Below are 24,482 nucleotides of genomic sequence, written 5' to 3'. Positions count from 1 at the left end.
TGCTTGCTTTTGCATGGAAAGAGAAGATATTTTCAAGAATGTTACTAATGTCTATACAATTTAAAAACAAAACCTACTGACTTCCACTCAAAGCTTGGAGATATGTTTCGAAATGGTATGTTCTACAGAAAAAAGTTAGTCATACAAGGTTGGAACTACATGAGGGTGAGTAAATGATGACAGGATTTTCATTTTTGGTTCAACTATCCCTAAGGTTACAGAAACAAAAATGTGGTTTTGTGTATTTGTTTCAAATGCATTTACACTATTATTTGAAGGCATTTACACTCTTTTCATGGTTGGACCGCTATGGAGTGACCAACTTTCTTCTTGAAAACTGACCTCCTTTTAGTGGGCCTTCATTGGGTTGGGTAGTGAGATCATGTATACAGTATTTTGGTACTTTGATAGTAAAATTCCCCTCCCGTCCCGAGGGCTTCATTTACACATGCAAATGCGCCACACTGAGAGGTTACACATTTTCGCTGCCGTCGCTGCAGAAGGGTGAGCTCAACCCTCGAGCCAGATAATAGCCTTGTTACTGCTAGTTAATACAGGCAAATGAGCAGGTGTCCTTCCTTTATTCTGTCAAGCATGAAAGATTCACCCTCTTTCTCTTCCTCATACTGGCATGCAACAAGTCCAGCACCCCCTGATAGTTTCTGCCAGAGCAGAAAAATAGTTGATTTTGTAAACCCAAATTGATCATTTGCTCCTAATTCTGCTGTTGGAGTCCCTGGAAGGTTCCTAGTCATCTGAGCTTGACGCTTTATTGTAGTCTATCATGCCTGTGGTCCCAGCGCTGAAATCCGTGGCCGTCGGCCAGACCCACATTCTTCTGGAGAGCGAGTCGTGCCAACCTGGCCTGTGACCCTAGCGGAGAGGATTCCGTATCGATGCCAACAGCTGGCCTTCTACCCCACCCTAACTTCAGGACGTAACTTCCCCACTCCTCTTAAACAGTTTTGAATGTTGTGGAATTCCTGCAACTGAAAATAGCTTAAGGCTCGGGGGGTTGCAGAGCAATTCCAGCAGGCATTTGTTTGCATGACGCCCGCCTCTGCGCTCGCCCATGCACACAGTGTCTGAATGTAAAATCCCAGCCCCCAGGTTGTCAAGGGTTTGTTTAAGCTGTCTTCCCCACATCGAAGACAGGCCTGTGCGTGTTGGTTGGGGGAAGGGACAGGACCAGCTGTGGCCATATGTGTTCTGATAACCCACATAGCTGTGTGGGAGAGTCCCAAATTCTGACCAGTAATGGTAACCGTTTTTACCGTGCATATGTTTCACTTTTAGTTTCTGGCAGGCAGCTTGGCATTGCGTTTTTCAGACAACCTCATTGCAAACTGTATGTTTTCAGTTATCGTCATGAATTGAGTAATACCTTGTCGTCTTGCAACCGTGAAGTTTCACACATCAGTTTAATTTGCCTGTATTCAGGGAAAGAATTGAAAGTGAAGCAATGACAAATAGTGGTGTTGCAAGTATTGGTTTTCTTTTTCTTTTTTCCCTCACAAACCAGTTAAGTGTAAATCATGCCCTGCAGCTGATGTCATGTCATTGGCCTATTTATTTACACAGTCCAAGAAAATTCACGAATTGATCCGATCATCACAAATCGTAACTCTTACTATCATGTTACCAACAATATACTGAGGTTAAGGTTAGTGCTTTTGGTAGGTTGGGGGTTCGTATTTGTTTCAGCGTTATGTAGGCAGTCAGCACTATGAATGCCTGACATGGGGGGGAAATCATGCATTGTTTGTTGGGTTTGGGGTTTTTAAAATCCACAATCCTTAGTATCCCGCACCATTTGTGCTATGGACATGAGTGATGCTTCAAATTGTGCAGCTTATTGTAAGATTTTTGGCTGGTGGATGATAAAACAGAAGGGGAAAAAGTCAGCTGAAATGAGACTTTGGAGTGGGCTCTATTTAACAACCACCTAGCAGCAACTCAGCTTAGCAACCGTATATCAATGGCATGGCAACTACCCAGAACACCCTTACGTCGTGATATTTATTTAGGAAAAATTATTTAAGGTCTTTTTAAAAATCCATAATGCTTTGTATTAAACGTTAGCATGTTACCCATACGTGGCAATGAATGATAAAATCGTTTGGCTTTTTGTACAGTTTTTGGCTAGTGGACAATAAAACGGAAGAAAACAAATCATGCTGACTTTTTCAGAACACCTTAGCAGTAGGGATGTGACGGTGAAGAAATTTCCCTACTGGTTAATCAATGTGTGACAACACTCGTATCACCGGGCGGGGGGATGGATGTTGGAGTTTACCTCTTTTGCACCTTGCTATTAAATCGCTAATTTAGGCATTCAGAACGGTGTGTGTCCACTGGGGCTTAGCAGAGCAGCCGTTTTCAATTAATTTCTATGGAAGTTGAGCTTCACGCTGGCGCATGATCTGTGCTGCGACTGTCGGTCGACTCACGGTGCATTAAACAGACGCATTGTAGTTTTTAATTGTAGTGTCTGTTCTCTAACTGAACTAAATAATTTTTATTACTATAAACTAAATCAAAACAAACGGTGGGCAAGTGATGTGTTGCGGCTGAACATGGTGTAACATTGTTGTCAAAAGTACTGATTAATGTGTTGATAATTGTTAGAAAAATATGCAGTTTTGCACATCACTAGTGCTAAGGTGTTCTAGGTGGTTGATGCGATAGTCGGTGTGACACTAGTGTTGTCAAAGTCGGCACTGAAATTGTAAAAATGTGACTCTTTGAGCGCTGTTGAGCGGAATCGTAAACACCTCTGATTGCCCATTATGCTCATCAAATATGTCTGTGATTTTGTCTACAATTGTCAGTGCTTCAAAAATGATGCATCAATGAGCAACTTGCGAAGATATACGCAGGCGCGTTTGAAAGCAGACCGGTCCGCTGATAGACGCCTCTTGTGCTTTCAAGCTCTCCTGCTTTCAAAACACTTTCAGACACTTCCGTGTGCTTTCAAACACTCCCATGCGTTGATCATTGTAGTCAGTCACAGACATATCCGATAAGTGCGTGAGCACTATAGCCAATCAGAGGTGTTTATGATTCCGCTCAACAGTGCTCAGTCACATTTTTTACATTTCAGTTAGGGATGTGCGATTATACATTGCAGCCTCTTGTGATAACGATATATATCACTATATATATATAAAAAGTTAAAGTTTATTATTTATGATGATAATCGTTATAAGTAAATAATACATAAACATTTAAAGGCTGTAGGCTGTTTAAAAGTAAACATAGTTTATAAAAAATATCAAGTGAAAAATAAGCAACCATCTAGGCATAATTATTATTATTTGTAGAGACTAATTATTATAACATAGAGACGTAGCTAAATCTACTGTAGGCTACAACAGTAGCCCAATATATTCTGTCAATTTCTTCACATTAAACCAAACTTTTATTTTGACGGGTTGTTGTGAAGACCTTTGAGTGTCAGTATTAATTTCATGATATGATAGTTTTCTCAAATAAAACGGTAAATTCTCATGAAGTGACGGTTTTTGCGTTCGTGTCCTCATATAGTGACACACGGCAGAGACTACAAAGAGCGCGTGTGTGCGCTCCCGCACATTTGCGCCCATCATTCACACACAGACGTAGAACATGCAAGAGTAATATTTAAATAGTATTTTGCAGTTTAATATTCACAGACACTATTCGGCTACAGTCTGGATCCCTGCGATTAGATAAACACAGAAGCGACTGAATGCAGCTGCGCGTACCAAATATCAGTACTACCACTACTACTGCTGGTATCGTCACATTTTTTTTAAATTTCAGTACTGACTTGGTTACGAAGTACCAGTACTTGTGACATCCCTCTTAGGGAAATACTTCCAGTATTAGGCAATTATTTGAGGTGGGAGAACAGATTCGTCGTGTTACCTCCTCTAGCCGGAGCTGTTGCCCCACACACTCTACAGAGTATAGCTTGCTGCTGCTCGTCGGACGGCTTAAATCCGAACCAAGTCCATATAATGGATGTTGCACCGGTCACCAGCTCCTCCGTTTCGCTTTCAGCTGTGTTTACTCAAGATGACGAATACGATGATGCATTGCAGCTTGTGGCTCTAATTTCATGGGTAGATTGCGTCATCAATATGCATTATCGCAATAGAATTAAAATCTTTATCGTAGGCCAATTTTGTATCGTTTATATATTGCATATTGTTAATCGCCCATTACCAATTTCAGTACTGCCTTGATACCAAAGTCGGTACTTTTGACAGCACTAGTGTAACACAGACTATCGCAGAAACCACCTAAAACACCTTAGCATCATTGTGCGAGTTTTGCACAGGCAAGTGATGTGCAAAACTGCATATTTTTCTAACAATTACTCTTAAAAAAAATCTTGAATAATTAGGCTTGTTCAGGTTTTGAACTAAAAATCTATTTTGAAAAATATTGATATAAGCTTTGAGTTACTTTTGATGAAAGCCTGAAAGTGGTTCAGAAAATCCTGAGCTGAGATATTTTTATTTGGAGTAACACCTCTCTGTTTATGGTTCAGCACTTTTATCACACACCATCTGGCTTCGAATTGGTGGAGGAGCCACAATTATGCCTTAACTTTGAGACATGTCTGTCAGCAGATGCTATGAGAGACTCTGCATGGTCGAGACTGTAAACATGCTGCTTTAAATTTAGACATTTGTTGCGACGTTCTAACAGGTAGCTCCAAATCAAAATGGGGTCTGAATTGCTCCGGCACAAAGCTGTAATCCATTTTCTACAGTCAAAATGGCAAAAAAAAAGCACTGTCGTCTTGTAGTCGCTAAGTATTTTTCTATTGTATCAAATGCTTGCCAGCAGGGTTTCCCTGTGACTAACAAGAGTAAAGAATTGAGTCTCCCTTTCTCCTCTTTCCCGCAGCGGTGCCGTACCCTCCCACGACGCGGCTCACCCTGAAAGAGCTGTACGAGGATGGCAAGCCCAAGGTGGAGCTTTTGAAGAGCCACCTGGTGAAAGAGGGCCGTCTGGAGGAGGACGCAGCCCTACGCATCATCAACGACGGCGCCAACATCCTCCGCCACGAGAAGTGCATGCTGGAAGTGGAGGCCCCCATCACAGGTAGGCTATTGCACACTCAGCCATGTGCTGCTTGTTCTGATGACTCACTGTGCGGCAACACTACAAACCTGTCGTGATTCACAACCAGCATCTACATCCAGGATGTGGTTCTCGCAGGATCTTCTGTACACCTAATGCTGTATGATCACAGACAAGCGTCGATGCCCACTGCTGACAGTGACGATTCTTATCATGAAAAACGTTATGAGAGTTCCCTCAAGGTTCTGCGGTTACTTGATCGGGCGTCTCTGATTTCATCCTTAATCTTTAAGGTTTAGTCTTGACCCCGACATAATCCTCAAGCCAGTGAGAAGAGCGTGATTTATTTTCATATGGAGCTAGTCTTCCACAGCAACCTAATGTGGTTGCTCTATAAAGGTCAGAGAAACAGTTGCATCCTATACTCTCTCTCGCACACACCCCCACACTTTAATTCCCCAACGGAGGCCACAGGAAACCCCCAACACTCGCCATACACTCGAGCAAACACACAAACAGGTGTGTGGATATAAATGGGCACATCTATCCCCTCAACCCCACCCCCACCCCCCTGCACACTCTCGTGTTTTTCATAACACGCACTATGTGCGTAATAATTGGCCTACAATAGAAAAGCGAAAAAATTGTGGCATGGATAATCGAGAGAGTGCCTCTGTCTGCTGTTTTCTACAACTTTTTACCTTGTAAGCGGAAATGATGTTAGTTTGGCCACATCCTGTTTAGGGTGATCACTATTGATTATTTTTTTTTTTGAGTGGGCCTAGTATTTGTGCACTTCCGTTTTAGTGGTTTTAAGATTATTGCACCCTATTCCAATCTTAGCATTTCTGCTACCAATTTATTTCTTAAGATGACCTCTAACCTCCTTGCAAGTAACAGTGTCTGCTATTTCTTTCCACAATGTTTTCCAATGTTTTCACCCTTCCAATGATGTCACTCTGTTATTGTTTCAACTTCAAGTGTTGGTCTTACTGTGTTTTGTCTCCATCTTCAGTGTGTGGAGATGTCCATGGGCAGTTCTTCGACCTGATGAAGCTTTTTGAGGTGGGGGGTTCCCCGCAGAACACACGCTATCTATTTTTGGGAGACTACGTCGATCGAGGCTATTTCAGTATTGAGGTGAGTATTACCCAGTAGGGATGGGTGATATGGACTTAAAAATGTATCCCGATATTTTCTAGTATTTATTGCGATAACGATATCAATGACGATAAATGTAGTATCATTCCCCATGTTTTTGGATACAAGTGAAAGCTGCATGCATTCTTGCGAGTTTCAGAAAAACAAACAATGATCTAAAGTAAAACGTACATGTCATCAAATAGGCTCCTATAATACATAAAAACAATTTAATTAAATATATATATATATATATATATATATATATAATTAATTTGTTTTTTTTTATGTAAAATTACACACCAGCCTTTTCAGAAATGGAAAAGTTGCAGATATAATTGTCTTCTGTAAAGGTGCAGGTAATGTTTAAATAGTGCAACTGTGCTAAAAAACATCACACAATACAAACAATAATAATTTTGAAATCAATGACTAGTTTTACATGTAAACCGATTCTGTATTTATTCATACATGGTGCAAACAGTGGTAAAAATACCAGAAACAGCAAAAGTAATTATCCCAAAAATGTCTTCAGATTACAAAAAAGTTGAAAATAATGATTTAATGATAGAACTTCAGTAATTTGAGTTGATAAGATAATAATACCACAAATTCTTCTACTAATAAAAATAAACTGCACCAAGGAATAATGAGCTTCTGGGTTCATGAATATTAATCACATTGTCAGCGCTCATTCTAACTGATTTGCTGAAATCAAATCAGGCACCGTAATAGGTGCACGCCAGCCAATGAGATTCCCGTTTGTGCATTCGTTTCTTCCTGTTCACAAAAGGCTGAATAATTCCAAATAAACGCCATTATTTTACAGGAAAATACAACAAAGGATATTGTTTACATGTAGCTCATCAATTCTGTGTGGTATAAGACTCTCTTGCTCTCTCTTTGAGTGTGTGTGAAACACTGAGCGCTCTCAGTCGCGCGTCTCACACTAGTGTTTAATGTGCGTCAAATGCACTGCGCATTCATTGAAATAGTAGTAAAGTTTTATGAAATATAAACATTTAAATGGTGGCTGTCATAATAACTTGCCAGATTTATTCAAACATGCGTTAAATATTGAAGAACATTAACAATTATAATGAATATGTTATGTGGTGCATATATTTATTAGGAGTGTAAACCTACACTGGTCTTACGGTACGGTTCGATTACGAATATCATGCCATCGATGCAGTTCAATTCGATATCACGATGCATCACAATGCATTGACGATGCACTGCATCATGTATACAATTTTGTCAGTCAGTTATATGAACTGAACCTTTAATTTTACCTACTCAAAGAAAACGCGCTTCTTCAATGTATCAAACAACTCAAGTCTGGGCACGGAAAACAACTGGAGCCTTTAGAACAAATACACAATACAGTCCAAACTAAAGTCTAAATGCATCTGGTTGTTGAAACCACATATGTAAAGTTTACTCCTCGCTACAATGCTAAAAAAATGAACGTGTTATGGACTATATGACATGTTATAGCCCGCTATAACGGTGCTACTGAAGCACGCATCGACGCATCTGAGTATCTCCTCAACAAGCAAATGCACAAACTACCTAAAGTAAAGTCGCAGGTGCTCAGCATAAAATCATATTCATTAAAAGTAAAGAAACTGAATGATCTGACCAGTGCTGTTGCCCAAGTGTAAATTAAATCATTTTGATAAATCAGATAGCTTTGATTTACACACAGCGCGTTTGTTCTTCAGGCTGTGCTTACCAGGTTGTTCATAAAAGCCGAAATGTGCCCAGATGTCTGCTTTTAAAGTAGTTGAAGCATTTTAATTACTCGCACTCGCGTCTTGTCTCCCTCTGCCTTTGTATGCTACCGCGACAACGCACGTACGTGACAAATGACGTCAGAAAAGAATAAGTACATTAGAATCGCTATGATCTATTACTGAACCGATACCGTATCGTCCTCGTCTGCATCGCGATGCATCAAAGAAACGATTCATTTCGACACCCCTAATATTTATCAAAATGCTCCTCTCTAGAGTGAATTTTTCTAGCTGACTAATGAGTTTATGGACACTGGATATGGTTTTTCTGAGGTAAATGTGACGTTATGTGACATTGTTCACAAGCTGTTTTATTGACGTCTTTCCGCGGTTGAAACCGAGCGATTCCTTGTGACATGATACAAATTCGGTAAGTTGTACTGTATCTTTTAACACTTGCAGATACTCATTCATGTTTATTTCGCGCTGTAACTGGTATTAAAGCGGATGAGTTCATGTGCGCTGTCGCTTCTATTGAGCTGAGCTGCACCAGAGCGATCTCACTCCACAGAGCCAAAACGGTATTTGTTTTTGAATTTCTTAATAAAATGGACGTACTTTGAAATCTGGGACTTTGTTTCAAATCAATAGTAACAAAGCACAAAGATTATTGCGATTTTATTGGATGAGAGGCACGCTACAATGTCCCGTCCATTCATCAACTGGAAACAGGATGACTAATCGATTCTTGGGATTTAAAGGGTTAGTTCACCCAAAAATGAAAATTCTGTCATTAATTACTTACCCTCATGTCGTTCGACACCCGTAAGACCTCCGTTCATCTTCGGAACAATAATGAAGATATTTTAGTTGAAATCTGATGGCTCTGAAAGGCCTCCATTGGCACAATGGCACGGTTCACTCTCAAGACCCTTAAAAGGTACTAAAGAAGTCGTTACAAAGTCCATCTCACTACAGCGGTTCTAAAATAACTTTATAAATCGGCGAGAATAGTTTTTGTGCGCAAAAAAACCCTAAATAACGACTTGCATAGTGATGACGATTTCAAAACAAGGCATCATGAAGCTTCGAAGCGTTATGAATCAGCGAGTCGAATCAGTGGTTTGAATCGCCAAATTTCAGCAGTTTGGCGGTTTGACACGCGATCCGAATCATCATTCGGCTCATTGATTCATAACGCTTCGAAGCTTCATGAGGCCGTGTTTTGAAATCGTCATCACTATGTAAGTCGTTATTTAGGGTTTTTTTGCGCACAAAAACTATTCTTGCCGATTTATAAAGTTATTTTAGAACCGCTGTAGTGAGATGGACTTTGTAACGACGTCTTTAGTACCTTTTAAGGGTCTTGAGAGTGAACCGTGCCATTGTGCCAATGGAGGCCTTTCAGAGCCATCAGATTTCAACTAAAATATCTTCATTACGGTTCCGAAGATGAACGGAGGTCATACGGGTGTCGAACGACATGAGGGTAAGTAATTAATGACAGAATTTTCATTTTTGGGTGAACTAACCCTTTAAGAATCGATATTGGTTCGTAAAAATGAGAATCGATTAAAATCGAGAAATTTATATACATTTGTGTTTTTTTTTACCCAGCCCTAGTAATCACTATAAAATGTATTTTGTAATTTTAGGGATTTGTAGACATAGCTCTGCTGAAAGAAGTTACATCTTGCACATTGTAAACTCTTAAGACGTTCACATTTAATGTACCTTGGCACTCAGAAGATGCCATGTGGCTGTGCTTTTCAAACATCCTCTTTTGTACCAGGATGCATTGTGATGATGCAATCAGCATGTCGCCTCTGCCTGTAACACTCTGTCATCATTGTAAAGCCACCACAATGATGAAGCAGATGGCATTATTGATCCTGCAGGCCAGAGAAAGCGTTTCTCAAAATCGAGGTTACTGGTAAAATGTTTCTTGTTTGAGAAAAATTCTGGTCCAGTTTATCAGCTGCAGTCTTTCATATAGTTGGCCTTGATGTCTGATGTCATTCTGAATGGTCCGGCGACGCGCGAGTCCTCAAAAAGCTTCCACCTCTGTGTCACGCTTTGGTTGCAAAGTTCAGGGATGGAAGAAATGTCATGGTTAAAAGAGGCGGCGTAAGCGAGCGGACACACCGCTGCTCAATACCATCAAACACAGCTGAGGGTTTAGGGCCGTGGGCCACCTGAGACGCATAGAAAGAGAGCGTGTGTGTTTCACAATAAAGGCCACGCAAAGTTCCTACTCCCTCCCTGGACATCAGACCACAAAGGACTGAACTTCAGTCATCCACCACACCACCCGCTAATGCCCTCTGACTGGGACACTGCAGTCATCAAACGTTTCGTAGGTTACGCCACCAGACTTTGCCCCACCCTGACACCCAGAGCTGTGTGGAGAACACTTTTTTTTTTTTTGTATTTCAGTGTAGGACTTGATGAAACCGCAACTGCTACTGGGCCTTTTTTTTTTAAATAACCACAGCGTATCCTTCCAGAGAGGATAGCGAAACAATTATGTATCCTGTCCACTGTTATGCAGAAAAGCCTCGCAGGTGCTTAATGGGATAGCATGTCTATGACAGACACGGCAAGTTTTCAAGAGAACAGTATTGATTAACTTTAGACATTTCAGTGCTTTGAGTTCAGAGATGATATCAGAAGGGAATGTGAAAAGATTGCAAACATAGTCTTGCTTAATGCAGCACAATGTTCTGTCTGCTCAGATGTGTTAGTGGTTCAATGTGTTTGGAGTGTACATGAGCTTCAGTTTCTGAAATTCTTATCTGCGTGCGGTAGTCTAAGGTTGGGGATACTAGCATACTACTTACTGTATCCTTACTGTATACAATTACTAAAAATAGTACACTACCGTTAAAAGGTTTGAGGTAAGATTTACTTTAATGTTTTTGAAATCAATTTCTTATGCTTACCAAGACATCAAAAATACAGTAAAAACAGTTCAAATATCTTTAGTTTTCTATTTTAATACATATTTAATGTCATTTATTCCTGTGATGCAAAGCTAGATTTTCAGCATCATTACTCCAGTCTTCAGTCATATAATATATAATACAATATAATAATTTGCTGCTTAAGATCATTTATGAATGTTTAAAATTGTTGTGTTGCTTTATATTTCTGTGGAAACAGTCATACTTTTTTTCAGGATTCTTTGAAGTTCAAAATCTTTTTAGACATGACTTTTATTGTCTATTTTAATCATTTGAATTGGGCTTTGCTGAATAGAAGTATGAATTTATTTTCTTTTTTTTTATTGCAGGGGTGGCATCCAATTCAGTTTTGTGTAAAAACTAATTTTATTTTGAGTATTAAAAATTAAGTAATGTGTAAAATGTATTTGTTGATGGAACTATTTATAGTGGTAGGACAAGTCAACCCCATTGCATTGTGGGATATAGTATTTCTCACAGTCTACTAGCCTTAGTGGCAAATGAAGTCAGTCATCTAGGTCTTCCCGTGCATAAAGGAAATTTGCATACTGTGAATGCTAGTGGTCTGTTATGATGGAATGATTTTCATTTGAGTGATCTATTCCTTTAATAAAATATCAGGAGTTATGGAGGTATAATCCTCTTAAACACTGAACCTGCTTTGTCGTGGTCTTCCAGCATAATAGTTTAAGCTAAATCAGAATGTGAATGATTAGAGATTTAGATATTCTGAATAGTCTATATATAATTATAGATATTCTAAATATTATATTATATTATATATTATATATTATATATTATATATTATATATTATATTATAATAGCTTTAACCTTGATCAAACACAACTGAACCAGCTAATTAAGATCTTCAGGAGCACTTGATAATTAACGACAGGTGTGTTTGATCAGGTTTGGATCTGAACTCTGTAGATCTCCAGGATCAGGATTGGGCACCCCTGATCTAAATTATACAGGGAAACCTCTTTCTGTTATATTAGAGGTTAAAATTAACAACAGAGACCAAATTATTATATTCAACTGCTATTTTGTTTTCAGATATAATATTTGCACTCAGATTTTTGTAAACAACTTAATTGCGCATAAGGTAGTTTTCATAAACGCTTGTCTTCATGACAAATTTATATAAGCATACATATATAATTAACAGTAAATAAGCTTTTTATAGCTAGCTAGCAAACTGTGAGCATTGGATAACTTTCCTGAGGTAAATGTAACATTAAGTGAGCGGTTGAAAAACTGATAGAGCGATTACATGAGTCATGATGCATTTCGGCAACTTGGATTGTATCTTTCAACATACCTTTTATGTTCATACATGTTTTTTCATGTTAGAACGTGTATTAAAGAGGAAGAGATGACTCGCGCTCCATGCTGCCACTTGAACTAAGGTGCTGCGGTCTCTCACAGCACATTTAAAGGGATAGTTCACTCAAAAATTTTAATTACCCCATGATTTACTCACCCTCAGGCCATCCTAGGTGTAATTGACGTTGTTCTTTCAGATGAATACAATCTGAGTTATATTCAAATATGTCCTGACTAATCCAAGCATTATAATGGCAGTGAGTGGTAGCCCAAAATTTGAAGCCCAAAAAAGTGCATCCATTATAACAGTAATCCACACGGCTCCGGGGGTTAATAAAGGCCTTCTGAAGTAAATCGATGGGTTTTTGTAAGGAAAATATCCATATTTAACACGTATCTAGCTTCCAGTGCACCGCCTTCCAAATAAATATTGTATAAATGTATGATATAATCGTCAGAATTCGAAAGCTGAGACTTTATTTCTTATTAGAAGTAACAAAGCTCTTTGTGATTTACTGGATGGAAGGTGTGGGAAAAACCATTTCACAGGGGATTTATAGGGTCAAATAGAGCCCGTTTTAACATTGTGTTAACTCCACACAGTATGACATTGTGACACGTTTTTCCCACCCTCTTTTGATTGGCAGGCTATAATCAGCTCCGATCATTGTCTGTTTTTAAATGAAAATAATTTATTTTAGGGGCTGATACCGATTATTGGCTGATACATCAGTTCATCCCTACTAATGATTGCTTTCTCTAGTATAGTGTGTTTATATTTGATGGAGCATTTTAATTTTCCACTTGTATATCAATCTCTTTAACTCATGGTCCATCTTGATGTTTAGGACCGGGTAACTGCAACTACTTTATAATATGACGTACATTGCGATGCATATGTCACTCTTCGATACAGTGATTCATCACATTTTCATATTTGTATTGAAATGCCACCAAATGCACACAAGAAACCCAGTCTGCAGGATGTTTAGTTTGGCGCCTCATACAAACAACTCTGACCACATTGAGAAACAGGAGTTTCAAAGTTTCAGTGACCTGGATTTTCGTCGTTTGAGCTGTAGGAAATGTTCATAAACAAATAAATTGAAATATCGAAAGTTTCAGTGCAATTATGATCAAATATATGACCGTATATAGAGTATTGCTAGTGTATGTGGTTAATTTTGTTTTTGCCTTTTTTCTGTTTGCATCTCTGCAGTGTGTGCTCTATCTGTGGACCCTGAAGATCAACCACCCGACCACCCTCTTCCTCCTCAGAGGCAACCACGAGTGTCGGCATCTCACGGAGTACTTCACCTTTAAACAAGAATGTAAGCTCAGCTCTTTAGAAACTCTGATTGTGTGTGTGTATAAACGTTATCAAGAGAACGAAATAAGATTTTTCCCCGTCCTTTCATTCAACTCTGTCATGGCAATTTTTTTTCCGTGGCATCCCGAGAAAGATCATGTCTTGAGAGTATTGGGTGACGGGCCACTGGCACAGAGCTCAATTACAATCTCTCAGTGCTCGTCAGGGCTCTTCACTCCCCACTTAGATTTACATCAGCCATCATCCCAGTCATGACAAACTCTGACAGCTAACTGAAACCCTCGCACCGAACGGCTGCCTGCTTTCCACCAGCAGCTCATGATCATAAGCAGACCCACACAGAATCTGTGCGAAATTGTAACACCTGTCAATTTTATAAAGTCCTTGTCCCGTATGTGTTCATTAAATATTTTGGCTAATATAATTATGCTTCCAGCTGCCACTGTGTAGTTTTCTCAGCCCTCTTTTTTTTTACAGTGTTAAAAAGTCTATATCTGGAGCAGAAAGCAAAATCATTACGCCTTCGACTTTCTTTGCTTTTGTTTACTTTCTGTCCACTCAGAAGACGATTAGGGTAATGGAGTATTTTGACTTATGCTGCGTTCACACTAAACGCGAATAGAGCGTCAAAATCGTGTCTACCGCGTGTAGTTTGACGCGCAAAGATTTTGAATGCATTCGTGCGTCCGCGGCCAATTGGAAATTGACGCACGTTCAAGGCACTCCAGGAGAAATGTCATAAAACACCACTCTGCCTCTTTTCATTTTCGTTAAAAATATATATTAAGCATTAATAGCCACACAAATGTGGTCCAGGCAACTCCTTCATTATCTTCACAGTATGTTTAATTAAATATCCTTAAAATATAAAGTTATGAAACTTCTCTTTGCCCTCAGTCAAAACGATTTGGCAGACAACAAATGATAGATTCATGACACCAAAGATCGCCCGTTAGATCTACACAAGACAAGCCACTACAGGACATCCGAGCCAGCGGCAAGCGGCAGAAGGACTGGCCGAGGAAAGGCTGCCCTCGCCGGGGTTATGAGCGGTGATTGCCCGGTGATCGCCTGGATCTCACAACTCCAAAAACACAAGATAATTTTTTTTTAAATAGGCGCTCTGTTTATAAATAAACCACAGACTTGACCTTTAAACAACTACATTCTCACCTGAAAAAGTCTTAACTACATTTTGTTGCACAATAGTACTATTTTTAAAAAATGCAGGGTTTCTCATGACGTCACTTTACCACGTGACCGCAGCGGGCAGGCTCCTGATTGGTTAACGCGGCGCGAATTGACGGCAAAGTTCAAATTTTTCAACTCGGGCGTCAGACGCGAATTCGCTTCAAACACGTGAATGCACAAAAGCACCATTCGCGTGTAACGCGCGTATCGCGCAAGACGTTCAATTCGCGTCCAATTTGCGCGTCAACGCGCCTTTCCATTGACTTAACATTGAAATCACTCACACCAGACGCTCTATGTAATACTAAAATATTACAATTTATAGTGTTCAGTCACGTGACTGTTGCGTAGTCTTGGAGGGCAAAACCGCCATAGAACTGCAGCACAAGCCTGTCAAATTTCCATCTTAAAACAAACATATGTGAACAAGATGCGTGTTTTGGGCACTTGTGATCCATATACAGCACCTGCTGCAGTATTCCAATGACTAGAAACAGCGGGACGTTTTTAAAACGCTTAACATGAAAAACACTATAGGGTGAGTTGCACCAATAAGGATTCAATTAAGCAAGGTTTAACGCTAATCAAGGATTTGTTGATATGAGGTTTATTTTAAATCGAGTTGCACCATTTAATTTTAACACAGATTAATTACGCAGTAAAACCGTTGATGAAGCATCAGACGGAGGCTGAACTGACCGACGGCAGGCTAAAGAATCCTTATTTGTGCAACCCACCCTTAAAGTGCTGTAATGTACTAAAACAGTGATTTATTAAAAGCTCACATTCAGTTTACACCTTTTTGATGATGCATACTATATACAGGCAAGCAAATGAGCGAAGAATATGAACACAACGCGTTTTCTTTATAATGGGTTTCAATGGGAAAAAATACGCTTAACGAGAAACCTTGTTGCATAAATGTTCATTTGCTTTCCTGTTCAAAGTATGCAACATCAGTAAGGTGTATATTGAATTTGGTATTTTAATATCACTGTCTTGAAAAGTGACTGGCGGGCAAGGGAGGAAAGCCTTGTTTTGCCCTCCAGGTGGGCCTTCCTATAAGCGTGACATCACGTGAAAACTATGACTTAGGCTTGCTTATAAGCTAGTTATTCTACCGGTTATGATGGACTGTACCAGTATGACATTTTATACGGGTTTAAAGCAGAACCATTATTAATTAAACTTACTTGATAACTGATCCTATTTCAATATCCTAACAAATAGAATACCTTAAATAATGTATAGAATGTATAGTTGCTGGTAAACATCAGGCTTTGCTTGCAAATGTATTTATTTATTTATTTGATGCTTGTTTTTTTTAATAATTCCATACATGAGAATCTGGTTCAATCACGGACGCACAAGCATTGGCCATGGTAATGAGCAATACTAACTTGACTAAAAATTTTAGTACGTTAACTAACTTTTGAGGAATTTAGTTTATAATATTGAGTTTCTACTTACTGGTCCTGCACTCAGTTGATTTATAATAAATGTTCTATGGATTACAGTGCAAGGTAAGCACAGCGCATGCATGACCTATTTTTTTGCAGCATATGGGGTTTGTTTGTTTAATTCATAAATTAAGTAGGCTTTTTCAGATGGATCGCTCATACAGTCGACTAGTCGGTTACAAAATGTCTGTTTATACGTTATGGAAATGAAGTCATGCTGCACCTCCCTAGTTTGTATCAGCAGAATCCTGTGGCTGTTAATGCATTCATTCAGCCTAGATTGAGGCTGGCTGTTTCTCCATCCAGCTAATCAAGGAGCCTTTGATAATGATGTGCTACTTCACCAATTGCCGGCGCGTTGCAATGTTGTTCTTTGCTCATCACGAGGCAGCCTGTTTCTCATCTGTCAGTGCTGCTGTTTACAATATGCGGCACGATTGACCCGTTCTAAAATGTCAGGATTTAACAACGGTATGCGGCCCTTGTTCCACGTGTAACCTGTCTCTGGCCTCAGCTTCCTTTAATCAGCCTCCCGCCACGCTGGCTTCTTCAGTTTATCCCAATTAGCACGCGGATCTGCTGCAACATCACCTAACAAGGCATGCAACATCCTCCTCCATCTATTCCTCTAGCCTTGGAAAGTTGGCAAGCCTCAGTCTGCCCTCACCCACCCAGCATTACTGCGATATGTCAAACGGACAGCGTGACAGCCTTGGCTTGAAAAGCTCATTCACCCTGCTCGCGCCTGTTCAGAGATACATGGGTGTTTTTATTGTGGTTCTCTCATTGCAGGCAAGATTAAGTACTCTGAGCTTGTGTATGATGCCTGCATGGAGGCCTTTGACTGCCTTCCCCTGGCCGCTCTGCTCAACCAGCAGTTCCTGTGCGTTCACGGAGGCCTGTCCCCTGAGGTCACCTGCCTCGACGACATCCGGAAAGTAAGTAAGATGTGGAGCATCGCTTTGTGTCCTGTGCTGTTCCATTGTGTATGTAACGGACATGGTGTGACTGTACCAGAAGATGGTGAAATATATTACAAAAGCAATGCTTTGATCAGTGTAGTGATGATGCATTTAAAGGGGATGAATTTAGACTTGCAGTTTCTCAGAGGGAGTTGTACTGCTAAATCACAGCAAGCTGTCAACATGCTGAAACTCTCTCTGTAAGTTTGAACTTTAAACGGATTGCCTTTTAAAGTTGAATATTCAAGCTAAAAAAAGTCTAGGTAAACTCACTAGTCTACCTCATCATTCGAACTAGTGACCACCCTGATCCATCCCTGTTTTTTTGTTAATAATAATTATATTTACTAAATATTTATTTAAACACTTCAATTTATTATAATACTATTAATAACAAGAATAATAAATTATTTATTTATTACCAATTAAATTACACTTTAATTTATCACAAAATAATTAGTAGTAGTAATAGTATTTATTATTAGTATTATTATATAAAATATTTTATAATAACAAGATTATACAATAATAATGCTAAATTGAAATGTTTTTTAGAAGTCATAAAAAATAAAATAATAGGAATATATAGTCCTCATAGTTGGCGTTAGAAGCAGGAAAAAGGGCAAGCGTAAGGATTTGAGCGCATTTGACAAGGGACAAATTGTGATGGTTAGACGACTGGGTCAGAGCATCTCCAAAACTGCAGCTCTTGTGGAGTGTTCCCGGTCTACAGTGGTCAGTATCTATCAAAAGTGGTCCAAGGAAGGAACAGTGGTGAACCAGCGACAGGGTCATGGCTCATTGATGCACATGGGGAGCAAAGGCTGGCATGTGTGGTCCGATCAAACAGGCCCCACCTCTTAACTTACAGGACTTAAAGGATCTGCTACTAACATCTGGTGCCAGATGGCACAGCACACCTTCAGGGGTCTAGTGGAGTCCACGGGTCAGGGCTGTTTTGGCAGCAAAAGGGGGACCAACACAATATTAGGTGTTACATAATGTTATTCCTGATCAGTGTGTGTGTGTACCACTACTAATAATAATTAGTATACACTAGCATAAAAAACATAAAATGGTTTTCTCGTAATCACGGTCTGATCATTAAAAATGTCATTGATTAGGGAAGAAACGGTATGGAAATTTCACATCACGATTATAGTGACCCAAATGATCACGGTTATCAATATTATCACGGTTTTCTTCAAATGAGATGAAAGTGCAGGGCTCCAGACTTACTTTTTTCACTAGGAGCACAGTGGCCCCCAACTGAAAATTTTAGGGGCACAACCAGAAATTTTAGGGGCGCACACCGTAAATCAACATGCTAACCAAATCTACTAATTTCCACTGTATTACTAATAGGGATCGGTATCGTTAAGGTTTTAATGGTATTACTACTCTTACCGATACTGCTTATCGATCTGGTACTTTAACAGTATTCTTACCAGTTCTTTTTATTATACTTAATTAATTTTTTTATAAAAAAAAAACATAATTAAGAACATAATTAACATGGCTTTATAATCTGAAAAGTAAAATATCTATAGCAAAAGAAACCGCAAAGTTTGAACAAAAATATAAAATATCTATTTGTAAATGGACCAGTGTGCAGGCATTCGGAAGGTCTGCTAACATTAATATTACAGTAAAGAACAAACCTACAAAGAAATCTAATAAAGTAATGAAATGTAAAATAACACTGCATAGTTTTCACTGTATAAATTGATAGATTAATGCTTATAAAAGCTAAAGTTATTAATTGAAGAGATGTGAATATTTTCTATTTGCCTTTTGTTCGATTCGAATTAATGGCTCAATCGTCAGCAGGTTTATTAGACGCTGCCCCTTTAAGACCGATCAAATGTAGAACTAATAATATCATATTCTCCTATTTCTCCAAACTATTTACACCCATTTAAGATTTAAACTGTTAAAATAACTACTCTCCAATCCGGTCATTTTGACACCGGCTATTTGTTGTTTATTTGATGGTTTAGACGCGCACACGAAGCCTAAAATATAAAGAGCCAGCCGGTCCATTTCGCAGCACACACACATAAGCCGCCTTGAAGTTGGAAACAGCGTCTCTTGCGCAGATTATTGTGCATTTAATAGCTCTTTATTATCAAACACATCCTGCAGTTTAGCAACAGTAGAGAATGCAGTTTACAACAATCACTGAATCTGACGTTTAATTTAGGTTTAAGGAGAAATGACAGCGCAGCTGTGAAGGGAAGGGTGAGCTCGACGAACACGGCTATAGGAATAGTTTTACCTCATACCATCTTTTTTTATAATTCTTGGAAGCCAAAATCGAAAATAAAATTAGATTAATATCACAGCACATCCCTAAAGTTTAAGCTGACTAAACTTTTGTTTAGTTCTTGGCCATCTTCACTCATTAAAGCTGACTGTGGTGTTGTGTTCGCTGTAGCTCACGTGAGAGAGAGCGCTCGCTTTCTCTCTCTTCTGGATTGCGAATGGCAAAAATGCATCACCGACAAATGGTTTAATATTCTCTCATATAGAAACGGCTGGCAAAGATCGAATTTGCCAGACATAACATCTATCAATTATAATTAGTAGGCCTAAGTGTATTTTCTTAATTTCTCCAGTACCGACAGCAGGCAAATTTACTGGTCGCACATGTGCAACTGGATGCAAAATTCAGTCGCACACTCAAATTTTAGTCGCAAAATGCGACCATTTAGTTGCACTCTGGAGCCCTGAAGTGTTCAAAAAGAACAGATGCACACACTTAAAACATTTCAACATGTTTTATATTTGAAAGTCAACAAACAACAAATAAATCAAGCAGCTCTATGCACTTTTTTAAGCTAGATTCTATTCTGTGGGATCTCCTTCCTTATAATGGCCGTCGTCAATAGCAACGCATAATGCATAAATCATAATAAATCTCTAATATTATCTCTGTAAATATATTCTCAAGCAATATTCTCATCAGTGTTCTATCAGACACATTTAAATCTAGCATATTTTGTGTACGAGCCCAGTCTCCTAGTGAAATAATGCATATCCATATTTTCATATGATTTGACAGTTTATTTTAAAATAAAAAATCCAAAACGTGTGCATATAGGCCTACCTGACACCTAGATGAACACTTTACAGCTGGTTTTATGACTGCAAGTCATTTTCTTTAAATGCTATTGAAGTTAGAAACGTGTATACAAATCTTGTATGTAACTTTAGAGACGGTCCCTAAATTCGCGGATCTCGAGCGTCAAGCCAGCGTTATGCCAGTCATATCAGATGCGCTGTGGTTCTGCTGTGTTTGTTTGAAACCATTTTCGCTGCTGAAATAGAACAAAAACAGTCAATCACTGTATGATGGATGAATCTCCTGCGTACATCGCACGTTTTGAGCACAGATTTCAGTGAGAACTAATCTGAACGCCTCTTATTATTAGAAACACGTGTGGTTGGTTATAATGCGCAACGCGATTATAACCGATGGCTTTTGAGAAGACTATAATAAGTTAAACCGCCAAAGTGGCCAGTGTGAGTGGTAGTAATACCAGACGTAGTTTTGGTATTGAGGTCAAAGTCCACTTGCCTTGTGTTCGCAGATGTGAATTGTTTCCCCCTATTACAGCGACTTTCTTCTGGCATGTTCTGCAGACAGGATGACCATCTTCGATTAAGTTTCCCTCAGGACTTTTGTAAAAGCCAAAATATGACCACACCTCAGATTTGGTCCTTTTAGAAGGCTGAACAATCCCCCGAGTGCTGTCACTGCCTTCTGCCATTTCTTCTCATTCAAAAACAGCGCTGACTGCACAGGATTTACCGCGAGTTTTCAAAATCGTGATAATCACGCACGGTTTTAATGATAATACATTTTTAAACGATATTACTAACCTTCAGTACATTTTATCGTGAAAACGGTAATCGTTCCATCCCTAATTTATACATTTTCAAACTGACGGGCAGATTGAGCTTGTATTGTTGCAGGGATGGATAAATTGTTGAGATGGTCTAATTGTTTGCTTTGCTCTCCAGTTAGACCGGTTTAAAGAGCCGCCAGCTTTCGGGCCGATGTGCGACCTGCTGTGGTCTGACCCTGGTGAGGACTACGGCAGCGAAAAAAGCTCAGAGCACTTTTGTCACAACAGTGTGAGAGGATGTTCCTATTTCTACAGGTACTCCAGCTGACATTCTGCCCACATGCACATTTGTTTGATAGCTGCCTACTCAGTCCCTGTTCAGTCGCACCTCTCGATGTTAGTCATGGCGTTTAGACTGATGGACTGCTGGAATCGCTAATTACACCTCTCTCCGTCTCTCACAGCTACCCTGCAGTATGTGACTTTTTGATGAATAATAACTTGTTGTCAGTTATAAGAGCACACGAAGCCCAAGATGCAGGGTGAGTCCACTGCACAGCACACTCTTAAACCAGGCTAAGAGCTTCAATTCCATTTTAACAGCTCTTTTTAAATGAACTGCTGACAATTTCTGTCCCATTTCACTGACCCCCCTTAGGTATCGAATGTACAGAAAAAGTCAGACAACAGGCTTCCCCTCATTAATCACAATCTTCTCTGCACCAAACTACTTAGATGTGTATAACAATAAAGGTAAGAGCTTTCAAAATGCTTTTGAGCCTGTGCTGAACACTTTAATTTCTAGCTTTGTGCAATTTCTCAACAAGGTAAGCCAGTTTTGCTGAAAGGAAAATGTCTGTATATAGTTTTTTTTTCTCTCAAAATGAATTACAATTCTTAAGTCTTTCAGACTTTCTGATTGTTAATTTTTTTTGTCCCTTTACCCCTCAAGCTGCTGTGTTGAAATACGAGAACAACGTCATGAACATCCGGCAGTTCAATTGCTCTCCTCACCCGTACTGGCTGCCCAACTTCATGGATGTGTTCACGTGGTCACTGCCCTTTGTTGGGGAGAAAGGTAAGGAGCAAATAGAAACGGCTTAGACTGTTTTTCTTTTTTACATTGATTTTGACACCTGTCAGGAGTACGAAAATATTGGATGCCGTTTTAAAAATGAGTTGCTATTTAAAATAATGCTATTTATCAGCTCTGATGGTTTGCTTTGTTGAATCTCTAGGAAACATTCAGACAAAACATATGCAAACAAAAAGAATAAGCAAATACATATTTGTATAAAATTACCATAGATCTCATGTTGAACACAATGAAGCATGTCATTTATGTAGTATTAAAGCCTAAGCATGTAATAAATAGAAGTAGACCAATTTTTGGTTCAGAAAGCGTATGTTGGCGGTCTATGTAAGCCGGTCTTCTCTCATGTGCTCTCAGTAACGGAGATGCTGGTCAACGTGTTAAGCATCTGCTCAGATGATGAACTTATGTCAGAGGGAGATGACACATGTGAAGGTAAGAACATGTAAAGCTGTTGTTTTTAAAGCTTGTAGTTTTACGGCACCAGCATTTTTATTTATTTATTATTATCCTCCAAATAAATACATTTAGGCTTAAAGTTTTTTTCTTTAAAGAGGTGAGGGGTCAGGGCTCAATGCTAAGGACTGGCATAATACTGGCCTAGTCAGGCCAGTGATTTGTACGGGGCAAATGATTTGATTTTTAGTTGCCCCACCACGAAATAAAAAATATGGACAAACATGATCCATTTTTAAGTGGCGGCTCCTTTAAGGCTCAGTAAATGGCCACTGATATGATTGGCTAACGTCATAGGAATGCATATCAACGCCCACTTGTTGCGCATGAGTAAGTGCAGACAAAGAATTGGGAAATAATTTACTTGCGGTTTTTGTTGCAGAGAAAAGAGCTGTTTAAACTAGACGTGTCACAGCATGCGTTTTTCACTCTTGCATTTGTCCTCAGTCCTTCCAGAAAAATGCGGCTTTTTTTTGTGATTGTTGCGGGAAAAAATCCTTGATTATGCGGCACGTTTTCTTAAAAAATGCGATGAAAAATGCGGGATATTTATGCAATTTTATGCGATAAAATTGCGGGAACTTGCAAAAACTGCAGTTTGATGAGAAAGAGAAAAAAAGCACTACATCACAGAAAGTGCTGGAATATTTAAGTTCTCATCTTGTTTTATTGAAGACCTTAATAATGGCTCAAATTTACAAAACATTTAGTCAATCAAGTTCTGTAGCTTTACAAAAGGAATATGCTACAACTTCTGAAAAAATTAATAAATAACTTCCTGTTTTACAGATGTCGCTATACAAAACAGACATTTGAGTGCTTCCAATGCACAAAGTGCAATCTCTTAAAGGGTTAGTTCACCCAAAAATGAAAATTCTGTCATTAATGACTTCCCTTTATGTTGTTGGACACAAATTAAGATATTTTAGTTGAATTCCGATGGCTCAGAAAGGCCTCCATTGGCACAATGTACACTCTCAAGACCCATAAAAGGTAGCCTACTAAAGACGTCGTTACAAAGTCCATCTCACTACAGTGGTTCTACAATAACTTTATGAAGCGACGATAATAGTTATTGTGCAAAAAAAACTAAATAACGACTTATATAGTGATGACTGATTTCAAAACACAGCATCATGATGCTATGAATCATCGAGTCGATTCATGATTCGGATCGCGTGTCAAACTGCTGAAATACGTGACTTTGGCGATCCAACCCGCTGAATCGACTCATTGATTCATAACGCTTCAAACCGCTGAATCGACTCATTGATTCATAACGCTTCAAACCGCTGAATCGACTCATTGATTCATAACGCTTCAAAGCTTCATGATGCTGTGTTTTGAAATCAGTCAGCACACAGGGAAACTGCTTTGCTCTTTTGCTGTTATTTTTGTTGGCCAATGGGAGTTTGTGCTTCATCATGGTTTCACCGGTATCTATGGTTTCTCCACGGGGTTTGAAGCTTTTCGATGACGTTCGCGTCGGGTAATCACGTCACTTCAAAACGTTCCCATGGCAATAGGCGGAAATGGCGGCTCTTGTGTGAAGTAAACGAAAATTTTTCAACTTTCTGCTAATATATGACTTTTTTTGCAACGAAAATGCTGGGATTATGAAATCATGATAGCCCCGCATATTTTGCACGCGGAAATAGGCAATTTATGCGGCGAAAGTGCGGCGTATTTGAAAAAATGCGGCCCCCGCATGAATATGCAGACTTTGGCTGATTATGCGTTAAATCACGCGATCGCATAATCGCGTTTTTCTGGAGGGACTGGACTGTCCTGTTGTCGACAGACTTAAGTGCGAGGAGTACGTCAGAAATTGAATGCACATCTGTATACTGTATTCGGTATAGACGGCGTCAGTGATTTATAATGGGTTCTAATT

General features: G+C 39.2%; 1 protein-coding gene across 2 annotated transcripts in view; it reads left to right on the top strand.

The window, feature by feature from the left end:
- The first annotated feature begins 4,903 nt into the window (after positions 1 to 4,903).
- Positions 4,904 to 24,482, top strand: part of ppp3ccb (protein phosphatase 3, catalytic subunit, gamma isozyme, b) — a 32,249-nt gene continuing 12,670 nt past the window's right edge. For both annotated transcript variants that reach the window (XM_079804874.1, XM_079804873.1), the window contains exons 1-9: positions 4,904 to 5,097; positions 6,092 to 6,216; positions 13,465 to 13,576; positions 17,019 to 17,164; positions 21,215 to 21,354; positions 21,504 to 21,581; positions 21,698 to 21,792; positions 21,992 to 22,117; positions 22,490 to 22,567. In XM_079804874.1, the coding sequence (XP_079661000.1) occupies positions 5,070 to 5,097; positions 6,092 to 6,216; positions 13,465 to 13,576; positions 17,019 to 17,164; positions 21,215 to 21,354; positions 21,504 to 21,581; positions 21,698 to 21,792; positions 21,992 to 22,117; positions 22,490 to 22,567 (928 nt within the window). In that variant the 5' untranslated portion in view covers positions 4,904 to 5,069. The remainder of the gene's footprint in view (positions 5,098 to 6,091; positions 6,217 to 13,464; positions 13,577 to 17,018; positions 17,165 to 21,214; positions 21,355 to 21,503; positions 21,582 to 21,697; positions 21,793 to 21,991; positions 22,118 to 22,489; positions 22,568 to 24,482) is intronic.

Source organism: Gobio gobio, assembly GCF_949357685.1.
Source record: "Gobio gobio genome assembly, chromosome: 22".
Classification (NCBI taxonomy): Eukaryota; Metazoa; Chordata; class Actinopteri; order Cypriniformes; family Gobionidae; genus Gobio; species Gobio gobio.
This window is presented reverse-complemented; position numbering and strand designations above follow the sequence as displayed.